A 24,711-nucleotide genomic window follows, 5' to 3' on the forward strand; every position below is an offset into this window, starting at 1 on the left:
ATCCTGACTCTATTGTGGTTGGGTGGGATCATGTAACTAGTTCTGATGAATGAGTGGAGAGCAAAAGTGACACGTGTCACTTCCAGGTTAAAGCATTTAATTGCCAATCTGAATCTTGCTGAGCTCTCTTTATTCTCTTGCATGGCAACCAGCAATGTTCAAAATGGCTACTTCGCCCATACACTCTGCAATGGGTGAGGCCATGCTAACTCACTATAGACACCTGACTTGTGCAAAAAGCAAGCCATTGTTGTTTTAAGCCACTGAGTGTTAGGGGTTATTTTGTTACTGCAGATAACCCAGCTTTTCCTTACCAATTCAGCATTTGTAGGAGAAAAGGCAAAAGAGAAAGCACAGATATGGGAATGTAGATTCTTAAGTAGGTCAACTCCTTGAAAAAACCTGATTTTGAAAAGAAGTAGATTCTAAAAAAAAGAGACAAGGGAGCCTAGACTGCAGAGAATTTTGCATGTGGGAGTAGGAAGCAGGAACTCCTTTCAGGAGCTGATTACTGGTTTTAAGTAGAGGTTAGATGTCGAAGTTAATTTGATGATTCATCTGAAAGCAGTGGTCCATGGGAATTAGAGAAGGGAGCCCAGTCAGGCTACTGCAGGATGCAGATGGGATGTGAGAAGATAAGAAGCTTTTTTAAACTGGTGGCATTACTCTCCTTTTAAAAAAGAACAACAACAACAAAAAATCTCCAAACAAATTACATGCTAATCTGAAGAGAAAATATAAATTCACTTCTAACCATTTGAGCTATTGGCTTAATATTTTAGAACTCAAGGAAAAAGCTCTGGACCTCTGATTTTGCATTCATCATGTTTGAGTAATGGATCTTGTTAGCCCTGTAATAATGTCCTCTGTTTTTTAAAGTGAAGCCTAGTAATAAAATTTTTATTGTAATCCAATGCTAACATGATTCTTCCTAACTAAGAATTATGTTTGGTGGCTATAAGCAACCCCAGAAAATATTCAGGCTAAGAATTCAGAAAGACACATTTGGCAAAAAAATTAAAAAAATTAAAAAAAACATCCTTATGGATTAATGTTTTAGAGAGATTTCCTAAGAATATGCTATTTCTTATTGTCTTGTCTTTTGCTTTTAAATTTAAAACTAGTAGTTTTCAGCTTTTAATTACTTTGAGAGTCACATGACATCATATTAAAAAATGCAGAATCCTCAGGTCTGTCTCAGAGGGATTCTGATTCAGCATGATTGAGGGAAGAGGGGAGTTATAGACTAAATGTTTACATCTTCCCATTGCATATGTTGAAATCCTCTCTCCCACTGTGATAGTAGTCCTAGGAGGTGGGTCTATGAGAAGTGATTAGGTTATAAGGATGGAGTCTTCATGAATGGGATTAGTGCCCTCATAAAGGGACCTCAGAGAGTTCTCTCACTCATTCTACCAGGTAAGGACATAGCAAGGAGACAGGCATCTATGAACCAGAAAGCATTCCGCACCAAATCTACCTGAAAAATCTTGATCTTGTACTTCACAGCCTCCAGAACTATGAGAAATAAAATCTTTTTGCTTAAGCTATCCAATATGTGGTATTTTTGTTATCATGGCCCAAAGGGAATAAGACAAGGGGACAAGGAACATACACATTAAGAAGTAGCTCAGGTCATGTGTGAAGGGAGTCTGAAGACCACACCTGGGGGGACTCTGTATTGACTGTGAGCTCCCAGACTCAACCACAAGCTCTGTGAAGGCAGGGCTGTGTTTTAGTTATCTTGGTATCCCTGGTATTTATTATAATTCCTAGCACAGACGAGGCAATGCTGTATAAGACTTATAGACACTGGCTTTGCAATTGGAGAGACCTGGATTTACATGCAGGCTCTTAGACTTATTAGCTCTGAGACAGAGGCTATAAAGTCTCTAGACCTGGCTTGGTCCTCTGAAAGTTGAAGATAATGACACCTTCCTTCCTCCACAAGGATTATAGAGCTTATCGGAAGATATTTCTATAGAGCTGGGCACAGTTCCTGGGGCCAGGGATTTGGAGTGAGATCTTGGTACTATTAGGATGGTATTATGGCCAGCACACAAGAACACTACGACTAAGGTTTCTCACCAAGGAAGAAATGCCAAATAGGAATCAAAGTTCCTCTTAATTAAGGGCTGAGACTGCATCCAATGCAGTCTGAGAGCAGAGGAAAGCTGACTTAGAGAATGTGGTGTAGACCTGGAGGCTGTGGTGACATATCCTGGCTCCCCAGCAGGATAGAAGGAAGTCCAGGGCGATCTCACCATGGTGCCTTCCTTTGAAAGTCTGGTAGTCCTTCATGTCAGGAAAACGTGGCTCCATCGTGTTCCATACTCTAACCAATATTATTATAAATCCCTTCTCCTTCCTTCAGCGAGGGAAGGAGACAAAGAGGTGGAAGAGAGAAAGAGGAAGCAGACCTATTTCCTCTGCTGCCAGGCACATCGGAGGTGCTCCACGAAAGGTATTTGTTTGGGTTATCATTTATTATTATTATTATTATTATTATTATTATTATTATTATTATTACCATAAAACTGTGCGAATGATGAGAATAGTTGACTCTTAATGCTTTCTCTGTGGTAGGCTCTGTGCTAAGAATTTTCCATGTGTGTCTCATTGAATCTTCATAGGAAACTGTTTGAGGTTGCTACTATTCTAATCGCCCTTTAGACACAAGGAAAGTAAAGCTCAGAAAGATTAAATAATTTGTTCGAATAAGTGGTGTCAATGCTTGAATTCTGTCTAATCAGCAAATTTTAAGACAATGTTAAAAATGAGTTAGTTGTTAAGTTGAAATAGAGGGAAAATACGCGTTTCCCTGAGTTTGGGGAATTTGCTTCCGACTTAGAGCTTGAGTGTGTGTTTTGGGGTGCGGAAGTCTGCTTACCCTTTACCTAATGGAAAACTGTCCATGAAACGCAAAACAAAGCAACAACAAAAAATGTAGCTACAGTGCTTAGGTAATTTTGCTATTACTTGTGTTAATCGAAAATAAGAAATTACGATTCAAGTTTTTCTTCAGCTTAATTATAGGCCTCTGTGCTTCAGACAATACACTAAGTACTAATAATAGGGGCCATCCAAAAACAAATTCTCTGGAGAGCTCCCTACTCAGTTGGGTCTATTTAGACAAGTGATAAGGAAACAACGTTCTGTATGAAGGAGCAGCAGGCCCCAGACGTGTGAATCTTTTTCTTGTTAATGAAGTAAAATGAACATTGTTACTGGTGTAAAACCAACAGCAGAAATGAAAAGCCATTCTTGTTACTTACCTCGAGGGTGCAAAGGAAATATCCATTCAGCCTGTTAGCTCCTAAGCGATAAGGCACTGTCAGGAGACCCTGCCCCGTGCTGTTTTGGCAGAGAGGACCAGGAAGAAACGGTCCTATTTTTAAAGGGCTTTTTCACTTCTGATATGATTTGGGCCCAGTTCCTAAATCATCTTTGAATCAGAATAGCAATTCTTTTTTACCCACTTGGCTGGAGTGTTAAAGAATCTTTGGAAAATGTTCAACAAATGTCTCGAGCTCTATGTAATGTGAAAAACACAGTTATTTGTAAAAAGAATATCAAAGAAAAGCTTAATATTATTCAACTTTTTCTATACTGGTAAGCAAATGCATTTATTTCAATGTACAAAAAAGATGGAATTACTTCATAGAATAGAATATCCAGTGGCTGCAACATAGTAGGTATAGAAGTATGTGTTGAATGAATTAATGAATAAGAAATGTATGAATAGAAGACCTCATTAAAAACAAATTAGAAAGCTGAAACGCATATGATAAATAACCATTTGTACCTACCAATTTAATTTACTCTTTTGCCACCAAAAGAAAGCCTTGTTTAAAATATGAAGAATATTAAGGCTTGAAATTGAAGAGGGAAGCATGAATGAATCAGTAATATCTGGATCTCAAGCCCAACTAACAGCCAAACTAGCAAATTCAGTTTCTATTAGATCAGAAAGAATGTGCTCAGCAGTCTTAGGTAATAGGGAGCCTTGGCCAGAGAGCGAATGTCCTCAGGGATGAGGCTGGGGTCTTCTGGATGGGCTGGGGTGATAGAATGGGGAGATAGGAGCATATAGCCTTCTCCAAATTTTCAAAGTCACCTCTTCAAGGTCAGCTTTGGCTCTGACAGCCTGACTTCAGTGGCGTTCCTACTTGCATAGTTAAAGACCTCGGCCTCTTCTCCTTGATTGTCCCAGTCTACCACCCACACCAGGTGTTTGTATAGCAGGCTGTGCTGATGGTTTGGGGTTGCAAAGAGGACTTAGAGGACAGACTCCACACAGATATTAATTTAAAAGTTAATGTCGATCATCTCTGTTCTTCAGATTTTTCAACTCTGCCACCAGAAACTTCCTGCTGGCCAATATTTCCACATATGCCTCCACCATGATGCGTACCCATCACTCCCTTTCTCTTTCTGGAAACCTCTGTTTCTTTCCTACTTCCCCTAAATTCAAGTTAGCTTCTTCTAGAAAGTATCTGAGTCCTTGCCTTATTTGGCCCCAGCCCCTCAATGCTAAGCATAGAGTTTCTTCTCTCTAAAAACACATATGGATCTAGATACGCCACTAAGTACAATCGGTTCTCCTCCTGAGAAGAATTCTATAGTTGACTCTTAAAATAAGCTTTTGACATTTTTTTCCCCCTCACTAGCACGTGAGGACAGTGAAGATCTTCCCAGAAGAGGAGTTTGCCTGCTAACAATTGTTAGCCTTGCTAACCATTACTTTTTATTCTTCAAGCTTTGAGATATTGGTTACTCTAACTATTAGGTGAAGCTCTGCTCATTATAAAGTTGTCAACCAATCATGGTGTAATTCTAGCTCCAAATACAATGGGTAGGGGTGTTTTCCCATACCACCAAGCAATTCGCTGATACCAGCTGGGTGGCCTACAATTCAACTCAGTTGTGACTTAGGATCTGATGCTCTCTCCAGGCAGATAGTGTCACAACTGAGTTGAATTGTAGGACACCCAGATCCTAAGATCAAGTACTCTGTCCTATAACACTAGCTCTCCCCACCCCACTTCAGATGCCAGTTGCAAGTTCACCTAGTCCCCTGGGCTCTAACCAACAGGCTATAGATCGTAGCTTCCCACAACCCCCTCCTTAGGTTTCCTTTATTCGCTGGAACAGCTCGTGGAACTCAGAGAAACGTTTTACTTATTATTTTACTGGTTTATTATAAACAGCTATAACTCAGAAACAGCTAGATGGCAGAGATGTATGGGACAAGGTATGGGGGAGAGGGTATGGAGCTTCCATGCTCTGAGTGTGCCTCTCCCCCACATCTCTAACCCAAGAAGCTCTCCAAACTCTGTCATTTTGAATTTTTATGGAGACTTCATTACCTATAAGTGATTGATTAAATCATTGGCCACTGGAGATTGAACTCAATCTCAGGTCCCTCTCCCCTCCCCAGAGGTCTCCAGTGGAGGAACGTGGGTGGGACTGAAAGTTTCAACCCTCTAATTACTTGGTTGGGTCTCCTGACAACCAGCCCCCAACCTTAAATTACCTTAAATTACCTGGGGGGCTTTACAAATTCACCTTGTTAACATATCAAAAGACACCTTTCCGCTCTAGTCACTTAGGAAATTCCAAAGGTTTTAGGAGCCCTGTATCAGGAACTGGAGGAAGATCAAATTTCTTATTATAAATCATAATATCACATATGATGTCTTTTCTCCTGAATGTGAGGAATTACCTTGGTATTTTAAAGTGAAAACACACAGAGAGACACACATCTACCTCTTAGACATTGCTGTTGGGCAGTGGTGACATATCTTTGATACTTGATTTAGGATTTCCTGGAGGTTTCACGTTTTCAGCTACACCTGCAGATTTGAACCCGAAAGAATCTGATATACGGTTACAACCTCCTATCATTAGTTTCATTGGACTCGGGCAATCACTGCTTCCTTCTTTCTCTCCTCCCATTACAGTACCTGTGAGATCAGCTCTGCCTGTGCGCTAATCTTATTTCTGGCCCAGCAGAGGAACTATATGTTAAGCCCTTGCTTCCGAGGCTAGTTGGGTATCAAGATAAATTTTGCAATTTACTTTCGGAAAGATAGTAGCATAAGTACAGGTTTACCTACCCTACAGCTATCCTAGGATCTGACAAAAAGGAATAAAGGCAAAAGTAGGAAAGAAAATGTTAAAGACACAGAAAAAGGGTCTGGTGTGAACTCTACATCTACCTTTAAGAGAATCTGTACCATGTAATGTAATTTGGACTGAATGCAAGGATGGTAAAAGGCATCAACGTGCACCTCTCCTTCTTGAGAAGGATATACCCCATCCATGTGCTCCGTCGCTGATTGTCACTATCCATTAAGGAATAAGATCCCTGGAACCGCGGCTTCTTTCCTGGTGTGCTGTTTTTACTCAGCACAACCCTCTAGCAGCAAAAGGATTATGACTGTTTATTTCGGTGGTCTGGAACTGAACCCCAAATATATCCAAGGTTTGCCTGTAATCCCATTAAGAGGACTTCACTCTCATGTCCTCTACTAAGCCTCCCGAAGGGCTCATCTCCAAATACCATCATCCCATTGCGGGCGTAGGGTTTCAGCATATGAACTTGGGAGGAGACATGCAATCTATAACATTTTCTTTCTGCTTCGAGGTGAGAAATTCCTGCTCTTTATCACCTTGAGTTGTTGTAAGCACGCAAATCAAAATGTATTCCAAAAATATGGACTTAAACTTGACTAGATATGCTTTATCTGAAAACATAATGCCCTGTGATCTGTTAAGGATCTGTATGTTTCTGCCTGCTTGGTGCTTGATCCCTGTCCTTTACAGGGTCTGCCTCAGTCCCAGCTGCCCTTCTGGAGGCGCAGGGTTCTGAGTCAGGACTCAGCTGCAGGCCCTCGTCTAGATACGTGAACCCTAGACTAAACCTCAATCCCAGGTCATGGCTGGAATGTTTTAACAAGGGATGTCCCACTAGAAGGTCAACATTTTGAGGGTGCATGAATGATGGAAAGTATTCTAGGATAGACATGGAAAAGCACAAAAATAACTTGCAAAGTGATGAATAGGAAGGATTTAAATGAAAGTCTGGATTAGAACTGGAAAAAAAAAAAAATGATGCCTCCTAGGAGGCACCTTTTGAAACTCTAAAAAGAAATGATTAAGGCGAGTTAAGAGAGACTACTTCTATTTAAACTGGGAATTAAACACAGGGAAGCACTAAAGTGTTAGCTAAAAATTAACACGGTTTACATCAAGATTTAGTTTCATTTGTATTTAGAGCATATGCCAAGCAATGTAGAATTTCATGAGAGAAAACTTTGATTTTCCAGAACACATCTCTTGGGTGCCTGAGTAAGAGGTAGAACACTGGCCTTCCTGAACCAGGGATTGACACTTTGATAATTCTTAATTTGAAGAAACAAATGAGTGTGGAGCATGGTATGGAGAAATGCTGATCAGAAGGGACAGTTGTGCTGCTGGGATTGGTGTCTTCACCCTCCCTCAACCACTTTTCATGGTTCCGAGGTCTAGGAGAGCAAGCTTTCAGAAGGAGAAGGACCACATCCCTAAATGCCCCAGAATTACTCCCACCCTATGGCAGAATTGTTACCAATCCTTACCTATCTTTGGGAACACAATGCTAGAGAAAAGGCAGTCATCCAAAAGCTACTTCACGTCAAAACTCAGAAGTGCTTTCTGCATTTGTGCAAAGGTGATGTTGTTGGTATTTTAACTAATCCTACAGAATGTTCGAGAGTACTTCTCTTCTGTTCCCATATTTTTTCCTGTGGTGAAGTGATAGGTGGTGTTCTGTCTTCTGCCAGCTCTTTGGAGAATACTGCATTTCCAGTCTGTTTTTGTTTGCCAAAACCTCCCATCTGCCCCAGTGTCGCACTAGATTCTGCCCGTCTTCTGGCTTGAACAGAAAATTAAAATACCCTCTTTCCTTCCAAATGTCTTTTGTGGTGCAGGCTGTAAACACTATCAACACCATCAGGCTCTCAGCATGAGTTGAAAACGTCCAGAACTAATGGCTCTAGCAACTTCCCACTGCCCCAGGAGAGGGTCACTGCATTTTAACTTCTGCGTGTCAGCCTGCATGGCTGTTTTGGGGGTGTATGATGTGGCAGAAGGAGGTGGATAGCCTTTAAAATCCATCGGAGGTCAATGTATTCCATTATATGCACAGTGCTTCAAATTCAGTTTTAACCTTTGATGAAATTTGCAGTGTTGGGATTTTTTATGCTACAGCAGACGCAGGAAATCACAGGTGCAACTCATTTCGGCTTTGACTTACAATCACTGCGGGCCCCTAGAATTTTTTTATAGGAAATTCTCTTTAACTTGAGTGTAAAGTCTCAGAAATTTGTAGCTTGTCTATCTAATGTACATTAATAGGTAATATTGATTTGTGGAAATTAATTACTAGTAAAACAGCTCTCAGCACTTACCTAGTTTTTGGAAAGATTTGAGAGCCCCCTTGTGGCTGTAATAAATCCAAACTGAAAACTGATGAAAAGCTTTTAACTTATTAAATTTTTTTCTCTTTCTTTTTGGTTACATTTATTTGCTTGCTTTATGATTTTGAATCGTTTTTAATTTTATATTAGCATCAGTATATTTCATATCATTTCAATGGAGGACTCAGAGATGGTAGCTGATATCAATTTTAAAAGGACAGGCTGTTTTTATTTTCTGATTATTAAACTCAGATTCTTATCACCAAGAGAAATAATAAATGCAGAGGGGGCACGTTTAGAGAAATTCCCAAAGTAAGAAAATTGCAGTTGCATTATTCTGTTTCTTAAGGGATGCCTTCCTTATTTTTAATCTATGTATCGATTGCACAAAGGTAAAAGCCACCTCTAGCAGCTCCAAGCTACATTTATTTTGAACAGTTTAAAGATTATTTTCTCAGATTTACATATAGCAGAGGAAAATAGGAAAATAAGTGTCTTCATTTGAGTGTTTTAAAATCTCTAAGAAATGAATGTTGAAAGCTATTACTTCTCTGATGCTTCAATCATGCCTGAAGAAAAATATTTGCAACTTAAGGTCACTGTGCTCCACACTTGAATTGATGAAGGGAGCGCCCAAGGCAAAGTTTAGACAGAACGAATTGATTTTTTCATGGAGATTTAAATTATCATACATCTATTTTTCAAAATTTCTGTCATTGCTTTATTAATTAGGTAGAATTACAGCAGTGCTTCGGAGCTCACTGCAGCTGAAAAGATCCCATTGAGTGTCCATGTGGTCATCTGGGCTTCTGGAAGGAATTCAGGCTATTACGTGAATAAGTGGATTTTGGAGAGAACTTCATTATGTCTGTGTGTTACTCCCAGCATAATTTGGTCTCTCCTAGATTGGTTTGTGGTGTGGCATTGGCATCTAATCACAAATGAATCGTTAACCGTGCCTATTGTTCCTAGCATGGAGGAAAATGTCATGTGTGTGAGTGAGCTCAAGAAGAAAAAGAAAAGGAAAAATGAAAGAGGAAATCCCTGTTGTTTGGGCCTAGATAGAACATATGAAAGTTAAAAATGGTGTGTGGTGCATTTCCCCTTCAATGCACAGGTATAATTAGTACAAACAGCAGTTACGCAGCTTGGTAGGAAGTGAGACAGAAGACTGTGGTGCACAGTTAGTGCTGGCCAGGATCAGCTACTGAGCAGCAAACACTTTGTTCTTTAGGAATTGTAGAAAAATTCAAGTTCTTACATCGTCTTTCTTGGTCTTTTTAAATATGGAACTTTTGCAATATGCAAGATCCTTTAAGAATATATGTAAATGGCTTCAAGGGTATATGAAAAGAATTCAGTGTCCATCTTGAATAAGCCCTTATTGGCCCCAAATTAGATAATTTGAGCATCAATAAGGATAATGACTGCAATATATTAAAACATTAATAAGTTTATATTTAATATGTTTAATTTAAATGTTTAGATTCATGAGCTCATAATGATATAAAAACAAACAATAAACAAAAAGCCCCTCTAGAGGATTCTAGGAAAGCAGCCTGCTATTTTGAAAACTAGTATAGAGAACATGAGTCCAGCATCCATCTACCTTTCCTATGTGGACTCTACCTTGGAATAACAAATAGTCGATAAGGAAAAGTTCCTCTTGATAGAAGTATGGCAGCTATAAATGAAAAAGGAATGATCAAATGAGAATATCACCATTTTGCAGTCCTCTAGTGAATGATCGTCATTGGCTACTGACATCACAAAAAGAGACACCACCGGACTTTATGTCCCTCCAGATTGGAGCCCACAACACTGCCGATGAAGAAACAAGTGTTTATTATCTAAGAATGACTTTTTTACCCACAACTTCAAATATTACCCAAAGGTGTATCCATACCCTGGCATTTCTGGCTAGTTCTTTGGGGACCTCCTTTTCAGTGGGTTTCAAAGAGAAAAATCAGCTAATATATAAATCAATGAAACCTTCAAACTTAGAATAATGTGCTAATGTCATGTTTTCTTTCTAACTCTTAACTACATTAGGGCAAAATAAGATAGTGCGGGGCCATCGAAAGATGACTGCATGGTCAGCTCCTTGGGTCAGGCTTTGTCTTCTGTACCATTAAATCCCAAAAATCTAGCATAGTGTTTGGCATCAAATACATAATCAGAACATGTTTTAAATAAACAAATAAACAAGTATGCGAGCCGAAGAAGAAGAAAAGCCCCAGATCCGCTCGTCCTTAGTTGTTTGAACCTGGGAGCATCCTCTTATGTCTCTGAGCATCGCTTTTCTTCTATGTAAAATTCTGCCTCTGATACAGTCTCGTAGTAAAAATAAAGTGAAATAATGGATGAGGAAAGTGTTTTGAAAACTGTAAGTATGTTACATAAATAGAAAAGCACTATCAGCTGGTTTTTTATTATTAACACAGCTTGTTTAATATTTAAAATTTCACTGTACTTGAGTAGTTTCTGAGGCTCCGACATTCATGGAGGAAGGGAAGCTGTTGAAGTGGAGGGTGTGCACTTCTGTGGAGGACCTGCTATGTATCAGTTACTGCTGGACCCTTTATAGTTGCTATTTTATTCATTAATTCCCACAACCCAATAAAGTAAGCATGTATACCCTGGCTGTGTAGAAGAGGAAACTAAGGTTGACAGAGGTCACATAAACTAACCAAGTCACACGAAATGGGAGATGGGTCTAAAATTGAAAGTCAGATCTTTCTAACTTCAAACCTATTTTCCTTCTACTGCACATTAAGTGTAGTTTCCAACATGTTCGAAATCATGTGCTCGTGCTCCTTCCAAATAGTAGAGCTTGTCTTCTATTTTCCTTGAATCTACTCTTTGTGAATAAAGGCATTGGAACAGCCAGCTTCAGGATCCAGCAACCTCCTTTGAACACATTTCTGAGTCTTTGTAATATTGTGTTCCCTAAAAAAAAAAAAAAAAAGATGTATTTTAAAGCCAGAAAGAAAATTATGACATTGCATGAGCTTTACCTTTATCTGAGTTTGCTTACATCACTATTTCTAACCATCCTTTATTGTCCTGAGATTACTACAGCTTTTGGCTTTTGGATTCCTTGAGAGCGTGAAAAACAAATGGAACTGCAATAATTCCCCTTTGTCCTTCATACCCTTTCTCAAGTGTCAGTTTGCTGGGCAGTTTTGTGAGTGTGCTCAGCTCAGGGAAATTGTCTCGAGCACTCCTTCTACGTTGTAAATATCTAGAGGATCCTCAGGACCCATATACTTCTGAGGTTGAGAGGAGGCAGATGCCCTGTATCCCCCAGACCCTGCAAAGTCATGCCTCACTCTCAGCTCCTGCTGCCTACCCACAGGTAAACACAAATCTCTTATCCCAAGGTGTTCATTTTGCTTCTAGAGATTTGAGTTTAAGGAACCCTGGACCACTGCAGCATTACGTCACAGACTGCGTCTCTAAGGCAGTCTCATGCTTACAAGATGATGGAAGAGACTGTCAGAACTCTCATCACTTTGTGAAATTGCAGACATCATCTCAAAGTGTCCATGACTCGAAGGGTTATTTTGATGACTAAATCGGTCAATGCAATACAGCACTTAGAACTGTACATGGACATAGTATGCACCCAATAGATGTTAGCTGTTATTATTGCTATTGCTGTCAGTTTTTGTTTCACAGGGAACTGTCTATATTTTAAGTTAGCTTGTTCCTTTATCATTGCCTGGGGGATGACCTTCAAGGTGCTCTCTGAAAGCTGGCAAGGGATGGAATCAAGTGGGGAATCTTTCAGGTATTTTGTTAAATATGCTAAAATGATTGCCCAGTCCTGATAGCAGACAGAATCTTAGGAAGATCCTAACATAAAATAATCTTTTATGGAAGAAAATGACAAAATCTGGACAAAGATTTTTTTTTTTTCAGTTCTTATGTTTTAGGAAATTCTACATCCAAGCTGTCAGATATAAATCTAAATATCAGAATATGTGCCTTATTCTTAAATATCCTGATTTACTTCTTTTCTTTTCCAAGTTGGCTAGCACAATTGCAGTGGAGACACCTCGTTGCTTCTTACCCTGTGTAATTCTCACATTCCCTAAAAGCAGCGCCTGAGAAATTAGCTAAAGAGAGAGCACGGCTGAACACAAATGGCCTGATAACACAATCTGAGTGTACTATCTGGTGTTCTTCCTTGCCCGGCTGGGATTAGAGCTGCAAGTGAGACTGAATTGGGCCTTATCTCACTCTGGGGCAGATCCAGGCTTCGGCTGGTTGCCCACATGCATAAACCACAGTTTTGCAGAGCAGAGCGCCTTGCGACGTCCTCATGCCCAAATCCCAGCGAGGCCGCACAAAGCAGGGCGCCTCTGAACCAAATAATCACGGAAGTCTCTGAATAATGCATGAGAGCAGAGCCTTCCTTGGCACATTTGAAACTGTACTGGGAGGAACTGTACTCAGCAAGATAGCAAAAACAAGCCCCTAGAACATGCATTCCCTGAAATTTATTCTTGCAGCAGCCACTTGGGGAAAAGTGAAAGCAAATATGACAACCACCCAAAAATCATGGCATTTTAGTGAGTTTGAGGCTCAGGTTTCACATCAGTATAAAGCAGCAACATGACAGGATTTAAAGTTGTCTCTTATTGATAAATACTAATTCTTCCTCTGGGGAATTAGGGAGTAGACTGATCATTATTGAGAAATGACCAGCATCATCCAGAAGGAAGCCTCTTATTTCATTCTTTTGTTTGGTTGGTTTAGGATCATGTGTGACTTCCCTTAATTAAAGTTAGCTGACACCTAGACATTGAGGAAAAAAAAAAAAAAAAAGCTGCTGCTCAAGAGGCTGTTTCTTTGAGGACCAGCGCTGAATATAATCGGTCAAGGGACCTTCGTCTTTCTGATCCAGATGTCGGCTTTAATGTAGCTGCAGTGCTGATGAGTAAGATTTGATTCCACAAATGTTTTGATATTCCAGCTGCTCATTAAGTGCAAAATAAACAAATCTTTTTTGGAAGAATGTTACCTCATCACTATGTCACAAACCCCACCTGGCTTGTCCTGAAATGTCCATCTTTGACTCATGTTCTGGGCAGGGCAATTTCCTGGTCCAGCCAAGAGAGAACAGAGTCAGGAGACTGTTTCACAACCATCCTTTGGCTTCCAGGTGGCCTTGTCCCCTGGTGCTTGAAGATGTCAGGCTTCATGCAATGGCCCTGTCCTCTCCTTTGTTGACTGTGGTTGGCTATATTTTGGCATTTTGAAAATGGAATGGGGAGGAAAATTCTCTTGACTCAGAAATTCTACTCCTAGCAATTTATTCTCTGCAGAAATATTTATGGCTTAGGATGTTCATCAGATTATTGTTTATAGTATACCCCTCTAAATAGAATCAGCCTCATTGTCCAAAACTGGGAAATTGGTCACACAAATTATGGTACATCTAAAATTAGAAGATTATGTTTTTATGGAAGAATATGAAATGAAATGGAAAAAAAATGTTCACCTTGTATTTTTGAGTTGAAAATACAGGTTAAAATATAATGTACATTATGATCTCAAATCTGTAAAAGAAAGAAAAAAATATACATGTATAACTGGTTATATCTGGGTGACGTGATTATAGGTAATTTTTATTTTCTTCCTTTTCTTATGTTCTGCATTGCTCATATTTTCCATAATAACAACATATTCTATTTTTAACTGGGGAGAGGGAGGGTAGAAATTGATGATTAAAAAAAAACAAAAAACAAAAAACCCACACCAGCCACAGACGAAGAAGTCTCCCTTTAAAGTTATCAGGCAAACAGGTTAGAGAAGGAATATGAAGCTTTTCTCCTCTCAAGGGCACCACTGGAGACATTCCTCTCCCCTCTTTCTGACTAAGGAAAAGAGTCTAGATCTCTGGGCAGTAAGTAAAATAAAAATGCCTTAGCCTAAAAGGTCTGGCTGCTTTGTAAGTCACCATGAGGGAGGAGGTGATGGCAGTGGGGGTGGGGGAGTGCATGGCTTCTGTGCGAGGTAAGATAACAACCAGCGCATGTCTCCATTTTCTCGTCACAATACCAGACATCCTTGGAACTGATGCCTCTGACACACACCATTGTTGGCCTCCTAAAGTTCTTTATTACGATACTTAACAATCAGAGTTCCCAGTTTCCCATTTGCTTAGAACATCATTTTTAAATTCCTTAATTTGTTTTCAAGGCTTGAATAAAAAGCCTTTTCTTCACTGTGTCAAAGGGCAGTCTGATTGCTCAGCTCAAACTGCCACAATTCCCCCATCAGATACAGTATAGTGTGGATAATGCTCTATTGAGATAATGAAGAATGGGCAGCCCATAATGAGTGTACGGCTCTAAAGAGAGTCAAGAAATTAATCCCATTCTCAGCATTTGGAAAATGACTCCAGCACACAGTACAGCAGGGAGGAGGGGGACGCTAAGTTTCACTTTTCAGAAATGCGCACATCAGCTCATGGTGCAGGTGTATCCGGCATCTGTGCGTACTCCACTGTGAGGCCGAGATCTCCTTTAGATGCCCCGCTGGTCCAACTTACAATCCCTCACAGTATTCTTTGTGAGAAACTGAGCTTTGTCAAAACTTGAAAAAGGAAAACTCATTTCAAAGTCTGTAGGGTAAGAGGAAGGAAGAGAAATTGATTTTCCTACATATTTCACAAGGTCTTGGCTATGAGAAACCCTTAAGCTGGGCCACTTCTGTTGGTTAAGAAACCAACAAGTTCCACTTCCTGGGGACATCACCATCAGAATTCCTGAAACAAAAACTGATAAAAATTATATATTTATTCACTCCACATTGAACACCTGAACATTTGTGATGTATAAGGTCGTGTATCATATGCTCTGAGGGATGAAAGATGAGTAAGGCATAAAGCCTGTTCAAGGGATAAGACATTTACTGGTCACTGGAATGAATGTAAAGCATAAGAGTACATACACACAATGGAATATCACTCACCATAAAAAAGAATGAAATCTTACCATTTACTACAACATGGATGAGCCTAGAGGATATTATGCTAAGTGAAATAAGTTAGATAAAGACAGACAAATACCATATTATTTCACTTACATGTGGAATCTAAAAAAAAAAAAAACAAAACAGAAACAGACTCATGCAGAAACAGATATAGAGAACAAACCAGTAGTTTCCAGATGGGAGGGCCTTTGGGGGTACTGGGTGGAAAAGGTGAAGGGATTAAGAAGAACAAATTGTCGTTATAAAAACAGTCATGGGGATATAAAGTACAGCATAGGAAATATAGTCAATAATATTGTAATAACTATGCATAGTGCCAGGTGAGTACTAGACTCGCGTTTGGGGTGATTGCATCGTGAGTTATTTAAATGTATAATTGCTATGTTGTACACCTGAAACTAATATTATTGTATGTGAACTTTAACTGAAAAATACGTGTTTAAAAAAAAGTAAAGCATGAGAGGCACAGATTTCGGGGGGCAGAAATCTCTGCTGCTGAGGACATCACAGGAGGCCAACTGGAGGAGTTTCTAGTTGAACTGGTTTTTATGAATGTGTAGAAGTGTGGAGTGTAAAGATATTAATTTTGTTGCTTGATTTTATAAGGGTTAAGCTAGTAGTGGAAGAAATATATTAAACCTCCCCTGTGAACCTAGTATTTTGTAGGTTCTTTCAGGTGTGTTCTCGTTTGCTAGGCAAGTTATAGACTCATAAAAATGAATATTTTTTTATTACAGTATATTTGACATACAATATGACATTAGTTTCAGGTATACAACATAGTAATTCTACGTATACCTTATGATGCGATCACCATGAGAAGTCTAGTAACCATCTGCCACTGTATAAATTTATGATATTATTGACTATATTCTCTGTGCTGTTCATTATATTCCCATGACTTATTTATTTTATAACTGGAACTTAGTGTCTCTAATTCCCTTGAATCTTTTTCACCCATCTCCCCTCTGGCGACCATCAGTTTGTTCTCTGTATCCATGAATCTGTTTCTATTTTATTTTGTTTGTTCGTTTTGTTTTTTTAGATTCCACATATAAGTAAAATCATATGGTATTTGTCTTTCTCTATCTTACTTACTTCACTTAGCATAATACCCTCTAGGTCCACTCATGTTGTTGCAAATGATAAGATTTCGAATAACAATTGCTGATGATGTGGAGAAAAGGAAACTCTTGTGCACTGTTGGATAGTATTGCAAATAGTGCAGCTACTGTGGAAAACAGTATGCATGCTCCTCAAAAAATTAAAAATAGAACTACCATATGACCCAGCAGTTCCACCTCTGGGTTTTATTTGAAGGAAATGAAAACTAATTTGAAAAGATATATGTACCCCAATGTTTATTGAAGCATTATTTATAATAGTCAAGATATGGAAGCAATCTAAATATTCACCAATAGACGAATGGATAAAGAAGATGTGATACATATATTCCATTGTGTGTGTATGTGTGTGTGTGTGTGTGTATAGAATATCATTTAGCAATAGAAAAAGAAAAGTGAATATTTTTTAATCTCCACAGATTAATTCCAGCCTCTTATACTTCTCTTTCTACCATTTTGATGAGCATATTAGCTCCGCCTCTTTTCCATTGCAGAATTGAAAGGGGAGGATTAGATAAAGGGAAGAAGAAAATGCAAAGGAGGAAAAGGTAATTTAGAAGAAGCTGACAATGAGGAAGGGGGAGAGAATAATGACAGATGAGTGTATGATATTTCTTGAATCTGTCAGTGATTCTTTCTTATCCACACCCATTTTTCTGGGTTCTTCCCTACTAGTCTCAGCAGGGCTGCCTAATGTCTCTTGTAGCCTACTTTTATCCATCCTAAACACTGTTGCTAAATGAATCTTCTTAAATCAACGCTTTTCCTCTTTTAGCAATTCACAGTTGCTTTCAGAGCCCATGACAATTTGGCCTCAGCATCCTGTTCTAGTTTATGCCTTCTTTCCATTCACCTATTTATTAAACAAACATTTAGTGAAAAATGTACAACATGAATTTTCTAGTCCAATTAGGCCACTCTGCTCTCTATACATTTGTAAATATTCTTTGTCCACTCCTTACCTCCATAACTTGCTACTCAATGCCTTTTTCTAATCTACCACTCTTACACCCACAATACTTCAGGGCGTTTTATTTTATTTATTTATGTTCTCCAAATTTCCCAGAGAACCTCCTTACATATAACACACCTTCAATAAACATGTTAATTAAGTGACTTGATAATTAAAGAAATGAGCAATTATACAATAAACCGCTTAGGGAAATACAGGTACTTGAAGCAGTAAGGAAGAAAACTAGTTAAAGTTTAACATTAAAAAATACTTCATTGTAACTAATTACCTGTTTGTTGTATGACGTTTTACTCAAAGTCTGTATTGACCGTCTCTCTACATATCGACCATTGCAATCAAATGATGGATGTATTAGAAGATTATGTATCTTTTTACTCTTTTCACACACTTTAGACATTCAAAAATAATATCAGATTTGTTTTTAAGAGAGAAAAAAGGGCATATTTATCAAAGGCAATATTAACCTTAGTCATTGAAAAAATACATATCTCATGTAATGATTGTTTCTTTTACATAACATCATTTATTGAAGATTTGCTATGAGCAGGACTGTGTGAGGTGCTGTGGGTCACAATGCTTAAGGTCCAGTTCTCAAAAAGGAACATAAGGGTAGTTGACACCAAGACTTTCACATACAAGTTAAGAGTGCAGTAAGTAATGCAGTATGTTCTAGAGGCTGGAGAAGTCAGAGAAGATGGGTATGAGGCTTGAGCTGAGCCAGGAAATAAGAGCTGAATACAAATAAGCAAAGGAAAAGGCAAAGACTGAGGGAAGGCAGGGACGCCCTTCTGCTGAATTTAGAATTTTTTAAATTTGATTATCTTACAGAAGTGCAAGATACCAAAGTGGTTCTAAAGCAGCCATGGAAAAGTGTGTGTCCTACGTCTTAGAACTTTAGTAGCCATGACGGTCCATGTGTTAATTATCTGTTAAAACAATTATTGAACTAACCAAGGCACCAGTGGCCTAATCTTCCTGAATACATAGATATTTGCCATCATTACTCTGGGGCCATACGAATGACAACGCTAAAGAGCTGCAACTGCTTTGCAGACATTCTTCAGTGAATTAACATAAGCTCTGAACTAAGTAGGTGGCAAATGTGAGACCTGCTGACAGGATGCTGTCACAGAGATGAAGTTATCTGTCTTAGGGGTTGTTCTGGTCCAGGGAGATTGGGAGAACATCTACTTAACTTCATGATTAGAATTTCTTTCACTTTACCATAATCATTGGGTGCCTGAGATCTCCTTGAGGACAATGTCTTAGTCATCTCTAGTCCCAGCGCTTGGCAAATACAGGGGTGGGAGGTGGGGTAGGAAAGTGCTAAATGAATGTTTGGAGGGCTAACGAATGATGGATAAAGGAAATGAAGGGGGTAAGTAATAGTTTGCTTATCTGTATTTCCAAAGCCCAGGGAGAATTTTGGTTAACTGCACGGACAAATATATGAACAGATGATGCTCTATCTACACCTAGGAGATTGGATTAAAAGGAGCAACAGAAGGAGCCCGTGCAGGCCTCTGCATTGTGACCATGACAGGCTTTGGTTGGGAACTGCTTGTCCTTCCTCCCTTTTCTTTATTTTACCCTTCGTTGTGCTATTGAACAAGTAAGGCCTGAGATGCAAAGTTGCAGCTTTCAGTAGTCCTGAACCCTTTAAGTGTTTTCCTTAGAAACTGAAGTGGGAGTCATGGGAGCAGAAAACAAATGAGTTTCCATTGTTTTGGAGTAGGGAGGAGCATCATGAAACTGGAGCAAAGCTCACACACAATGAAGGCTGGGTATGTGTCCTGGAGATAGACGTTATTTCATCAATAATTGTTGCAGTTTCTGTCTGAAAGAAAAGTAATTGAAAGTAGAAAAAAATATAAATGAGAAATATGATTTAAGTAATCAATTTTTGTGGATTTTTTCATCAATAGTTGATTATTATTCAACCCTATTGTCTATTTTTACTATTTTTCTAACTTTCTACTTTGATTGCTTTATAGGATTGAAACAAACAAAGCATACATGAGAGTATGTCTGACTAAAGCAATACCCAAATGCTATTAGCCATTTCATTCCAGAACCATGAGTTGGGACAACTTTGAACTTCATCAATATAAATATTCCACTAGTATATTTTTATTTCTTGATGTCAAAGTTAATTATAATTACAAATGGGCCTCTTACCTGTTTGGCCAGTAGAACTTGCAGATATTTGGGACTTATCTTCCTCATGTAAACATCGCCCTACAGTTTGGTTAGTCATTCTTAAATGCAATGTTAAACTGATTAAAGTGAAATTCGAAACCAAAACGAAGCCAGTTTCAGTCAGCTTTGAGACTATGTTGACTTCTGATAAAAATAAGGCACCGGAAAGTCTATGGCCAGTTTTCCCAGTTGAAACAAAAGCCTCTAAGATTCAGGAGCCAGTCCCAGTTAAACCTCTATGCCACAAACCATTGTAATTTCCAGGCCTCAAACCCTCCATCTCTTACATTTACTTCAAAAATCTGGGTTGTTTCTAAATTTGAGACACATAAATGAGGTTGAGACTTACCAATTGATTGCCATCATATTTTTGATTTAAATTCTTTTTATTGTTATTGTTTTCTGTTTTGCCCAATAATAGGGAAATAATAAATTTTCCATTTGTGATCTTATTTGACCCAATGTAAAGGTCTCTCTGATTTAAATACTTCTGTCCTGATGTTATGGGCATCCTTAACACACCTGAGTTATATCATCATCATTATTGTGTCTCTATATTTATTATGCAGTTGTTTTATAAAAGAAAAATCATTCTCTGCATTGAAAAGTGCAGAAGTCCCAACGTAGGACCAAAACAGGATTAGCAGTGGCGTGTTACATAATGTTCAACCATGGCAACACCCTCTCTGAGCAAAACTTCACTGTCAACATTTCTTTGTGGAGCCCAGAAGCTGTGCTTGTTGTTTTCTGCTTTCCTACTGACCTTTTGGGAAATTTTCTTTCCTGATGGAATTGTCATTCTGTCACAGGGAAAGACAACAGAGTAATGTAAAATGGTGACTGGCTCAGGCTGGCCTGTCTGTGGCACTTTCAGTAAATTTTTTTCTCCTGATTTAAAGGGAAGCATTCAAAATAACTGAATATATTAAATGTATAGTTTTAAAAGTTATAGTTCATCAAGTCCTTTTAAAAAGCAGTATAAAAATCATTGTACCTTTAAATTTTTTATTTTTGTTATTGTTTGTACTAGGTATACATTTCAACAATAACAAAAAAATCCAGTTAAGGTTGGACAAGAGAAACCTGGTATTCTACCAGAATTTTTCGGGGCCATTTTGTCTGCCCAGGAGAACTCTGGATGTCACTTCTGGTGACAGAGGTGGGGTGGTCAGCCCATTCTATTGCTAGCTGCTGAAATTATAAGAAAGATTTTCTTCATTTTTGAATCAATATTGTTTTTCTGTAATGCCCACTATTGTGTCTTTACTTATCAACTATTTCAACTCTCTTCTTACCTTTTTATACATCTCTTGCCCTTTTAAGCCAAAGGTACCCTGTCTTTACTTGCTCATTCTGGAGCTAACCTTTCACAAAATATATTTCTTTTCAATGTTCCATTAGATGCCACTAGATGAGGTAAGACCTGTGATTGTAATAACCACATTACCTAACAATTAATAACATTCACTAAATATTAGTTACATTTTTATTTTTAAAATATCAATATAGTGCACAGGAAAGCACAAGGCTTTGAAATCCAATAGATCTTGGGCTCTAATTTTCACTTTTCTCAGTCTGTGTTCTCAGATATAAATAAATAAATAAATAAATAAATAAATACCCTTTCTTTACTTGCTCATTCTGGAGCTAACCTTTCACAAAATATATTTCTTTTCAATGTTCCATTAGATGCCACTAGATGAGGTAAGACCTGTGATTGTAATAACCACATTACCTAACAATTAATAACATTCACTAAATATTAGTTACATTTTTATTTTTAAAATATCAATATAGTGCACAGGAAAGCACGAGGCTTTGAAATCCAATAGATCTTGGGCTCCAATTTTCACTTTTCTCAGTCTGTGTTCTCAGATTAAAATAAATAAATAAATAAATAAAGTTATGACAAAACCCAGTTACAAAGTTGTGTTGAGGATTATCTGTACCCATATCCATAAAGTACCTAGCACAGTTTCTAGTGCATAGTATTTGCTCAGTAAATATTAGTCTCCACACACAACACATCCTTCCCCAACCTCACCTCCCGTGTAATCCAGAATAACAGTGTAAACAGAAAAAAGGAGCCTTGGCTTCCACCTTTGCCTTCAAGTGCCACGACCTTGGACAAATCGCTTTACCTCCTTGCATGTTTCCCTACCAAGTAGTCCTATGTCTATTTCAAAAGTTTGTTGCAAGAATCTAATATTGTTATTGCTGGTAGCAATCTATCAGTGAATAATTGCTGAATGAATGAGCTAGTCCCTCACTCCTCCCTCCCCACACTGGAACAGGGAGGAAAAGCCTAACAAACTCGATATTAAAATCGGTCCATGTATATTTATGGAAACATGCACATATGGGAACATTTGCCTGATCAGTGCAAATCCAGGCAAACACTCTCACATGAACATTTGGCAGAAGAACCATTGACTCACTGCTGATATAAACACTACAAAGGTTCAGAATCCCAGAGTTATAGTCATCAATGACTGACACTCTTCCTTTCATTTCTTCCAGGAATTTCTATTACATCACAATGTTACGTGATCCAGTGTCTCGTTACCTGAGCGAATGGAAACACGTCCAGAGAGGGGCCACGTGGAAAACCTCCCTCCACATGTGCGATGGGAGAAGCCCCACCCCGGATGAGCTGCCCACCTGCTACCCTGGGGATGACTGGTCTGGGGTTAGCTTGCGGGAGTTCATGGACTGCACCTACAACCTAGCTAACAACCGCCAGGTGCGCATGCTGGCTGACCTCAGCCTGGTGGGCTGCTACAACTTGACTTTCATGAACGAGAGTGAAAGAAACACCATCCTGTTGCAGAGTGCAAAAAACAACCTGAAGAACATGGCTTTCTTTGGGCTCACAGAATTCCAGAGGAAGACACAGTTTCTCTTTGAGAGGACATTCAACCTCAAGTTCATCTCTCCCTTCACACAGTTCAACATCACGCGGGCTTCCAATGTGGAGATCAATGAGGGTGCCCGCCAACGCATTGAAGAGCTAAACTTCTTGGACGTGCAGCTTTATGAATATGCAAAGGATCTCTTCCAGCAGCGCTACCACCACACCAAGCAGCTGGAGCACCAGAGGGACCGGCAAAAGAGGCGGGAGGAGCGGAGGCTGCAGCGGGAGCACAGGGGCCATCGGTGGCCCAAGGAGGACGGGAACACAGAGGGGGCAGTCACTGAGGACTACAACAGCCAGGTGGTGAGATGGTGACCCCCTGCCCTTTCCTCCCTCTGAAGGGGGGATGAGCAGGAGCACTGACCTCGTGTGGCATTACCGTGGAGACTGCTGGGACTGGTGGGCCATTCTGAGGACATCTGGCTATATGTGGCTTGATTTGGACACCTGCTTCCTCTTTGTCTTCATCTTTCTCCAGCTGGAGATGATCGGTCTTGTTCTTTTTTTTTTTTTTCTGACATTTTTCAATCTGTGATATTAAGTAGGGTAGGAATACATCCAGTATAGACCACTTCAGAAGGTCAAAGAGAGAAGCACCAAAAAGGAAACGGTCTGTGCAATCTCCTTTGCAGCAGCATAGGTTATAGTTTGGGCAACTGGAACCCACAGAGGCACACATGAAAAGCCAAATTATGGCTTGGATGTTCTGCTGAAACCAGTCTGTTTCGTACTGTCTCTGTAATGGAAATATCGATCTGTTTAGAGAGAGAGAAAAAGAAGTCCCTTTCAGCCCTTTGATGAGGTTTTAGGCCAACCCTCACTTTACTGTTGGCTGTCACCTTGGAACTCTATTTGAATGTGGTTTAAATCATGAGAAGAGTAACATGTTTTGTTGCTGTGGTCTTTTAAAACAAGATTACCCTGCTATTGACCATCACTAGAGACTCACATCCTACAAAGCCTTGTAACTTAGCCCTGAGCTATGCTTCCTCCCCGACTTCTTAGGGAACAGAGAGTAGATTCAGGACAGGGGTGCCTGTGGCCCTGATAAATGAACCTTGGTATTTAGGAAGGGCATTTAGGAAAAAGTGTGCTTATTAACTAATGCCTAAGAAGATCACACTTTACCAAGTTTTATTTTCAATATGAGGAACGAATGATAAGGGGTGCAAATGCAGGAAGATAACTATATGTCCAACATTTCCAAACCAGCTTTAGAACCTTACTTTTTAAAGAACATTTCTGAGTTCTACCTGTTTGGAGCAGTCATCGTCTTTGATATGGTACTGCCAGGTTTGAAATTCTTCTATCAGAGAGGAAAAGACATTTTAAAAGAATTTGGCCTGAAGAATAGGAGCTTAGCTAACAGGTATAAAAAATATATTTGAGATCCATAAGTTAATAATAATTTTGATTTAGGCCAGGAGACATGGAACACAATGGGATGAATTTTAAAAGAATCTACCTCCCCAAATCTTGAATATTTCTAGGCTGATAACTTTTTCTTCCCCACATGGTTTTTACCTGTTGTTAGATTGGCTACAGCTTATGAATCAGACTAGAGTGTATAAAACTGAACCAAAAACTGTGTTGCATTGTCAAGTGCTTCTGATTTTCACCTTTTCCCAACCACAACTACAATAACACAACATTTTTAAGTAATAAGAGGAGAAGTACAGAAAAAGAAATTGAGAGCCCTTCCCTAGCATTCGCTAGGAGGATCAGAGTGAGTAAAAATTCTCACAACAGATTGATCTGATCAATCCTCTCAAGGAGCCGAAGGCAAAATGAGTGAAACCCCTAAATCAGATTGAAAAGCCTATTTCATTGATATATAACATGTTTGATGTTTAAGCCAGCTTTGTATAAGCCACATCTCAGCCTCTAGAATACTCTCTCTGGGGTTGAGAGTCAGTCAGCCTGGAAGCATTCGTGGAGTGGCTGCCTACACAAAAGGAGCCTTGTGGCTCCATCGAAGACAGATCTAGAGAAGCCGCCTAGATCCTTCTCTCACTACCCTTGGTTTCATCTGTC

The 24,711-nt window shown here is 39.1% G+C and overlaps 1 protein-coding gene across 1 annotated transcript in view; it reads left to right on the forward strand.

Annotated features, from left to right (window-relative positions):
- HS6ST3 (heparan sulfate 6-O-sulfotransferase 3) overlaps window positions 1-23,110 on the forward strand; it is a 606,078-nt gene extending 582,968 nt beyond the window's left edge. Inside the window, exon 3 of the mRNA XM_015590873.2 lies at window positions 22,284-23,110. Within this exon, the coding sequence (XP_015446359.1) occupies window positions 22,284-22,992 (709 nt within the window). The 3' untranslated portion in view covers window positions 22,993-23,110. The remainder of the gene's footprint in view (window positions 1-22,283) is intronic.
- Window positions 23,111-24,711: the final 1,601 nt, after the last annotated feature.

The sequence above is a fragment of the Pteropus alecto genome, unplaced genomic scaffold (assembly GCF_000325575.1).
Source record: "Pteropus alecto unplaced genomic scaffold, ASM32557v1 scaffold72, whole genome shotgun sequence".
Classification (NCBI taxonomy): Eukaryota; Metazoa; Chordata; class Mammalia; order Chiroptera; family Pteropodidae; genus Pteropus; species Pteropus alecto.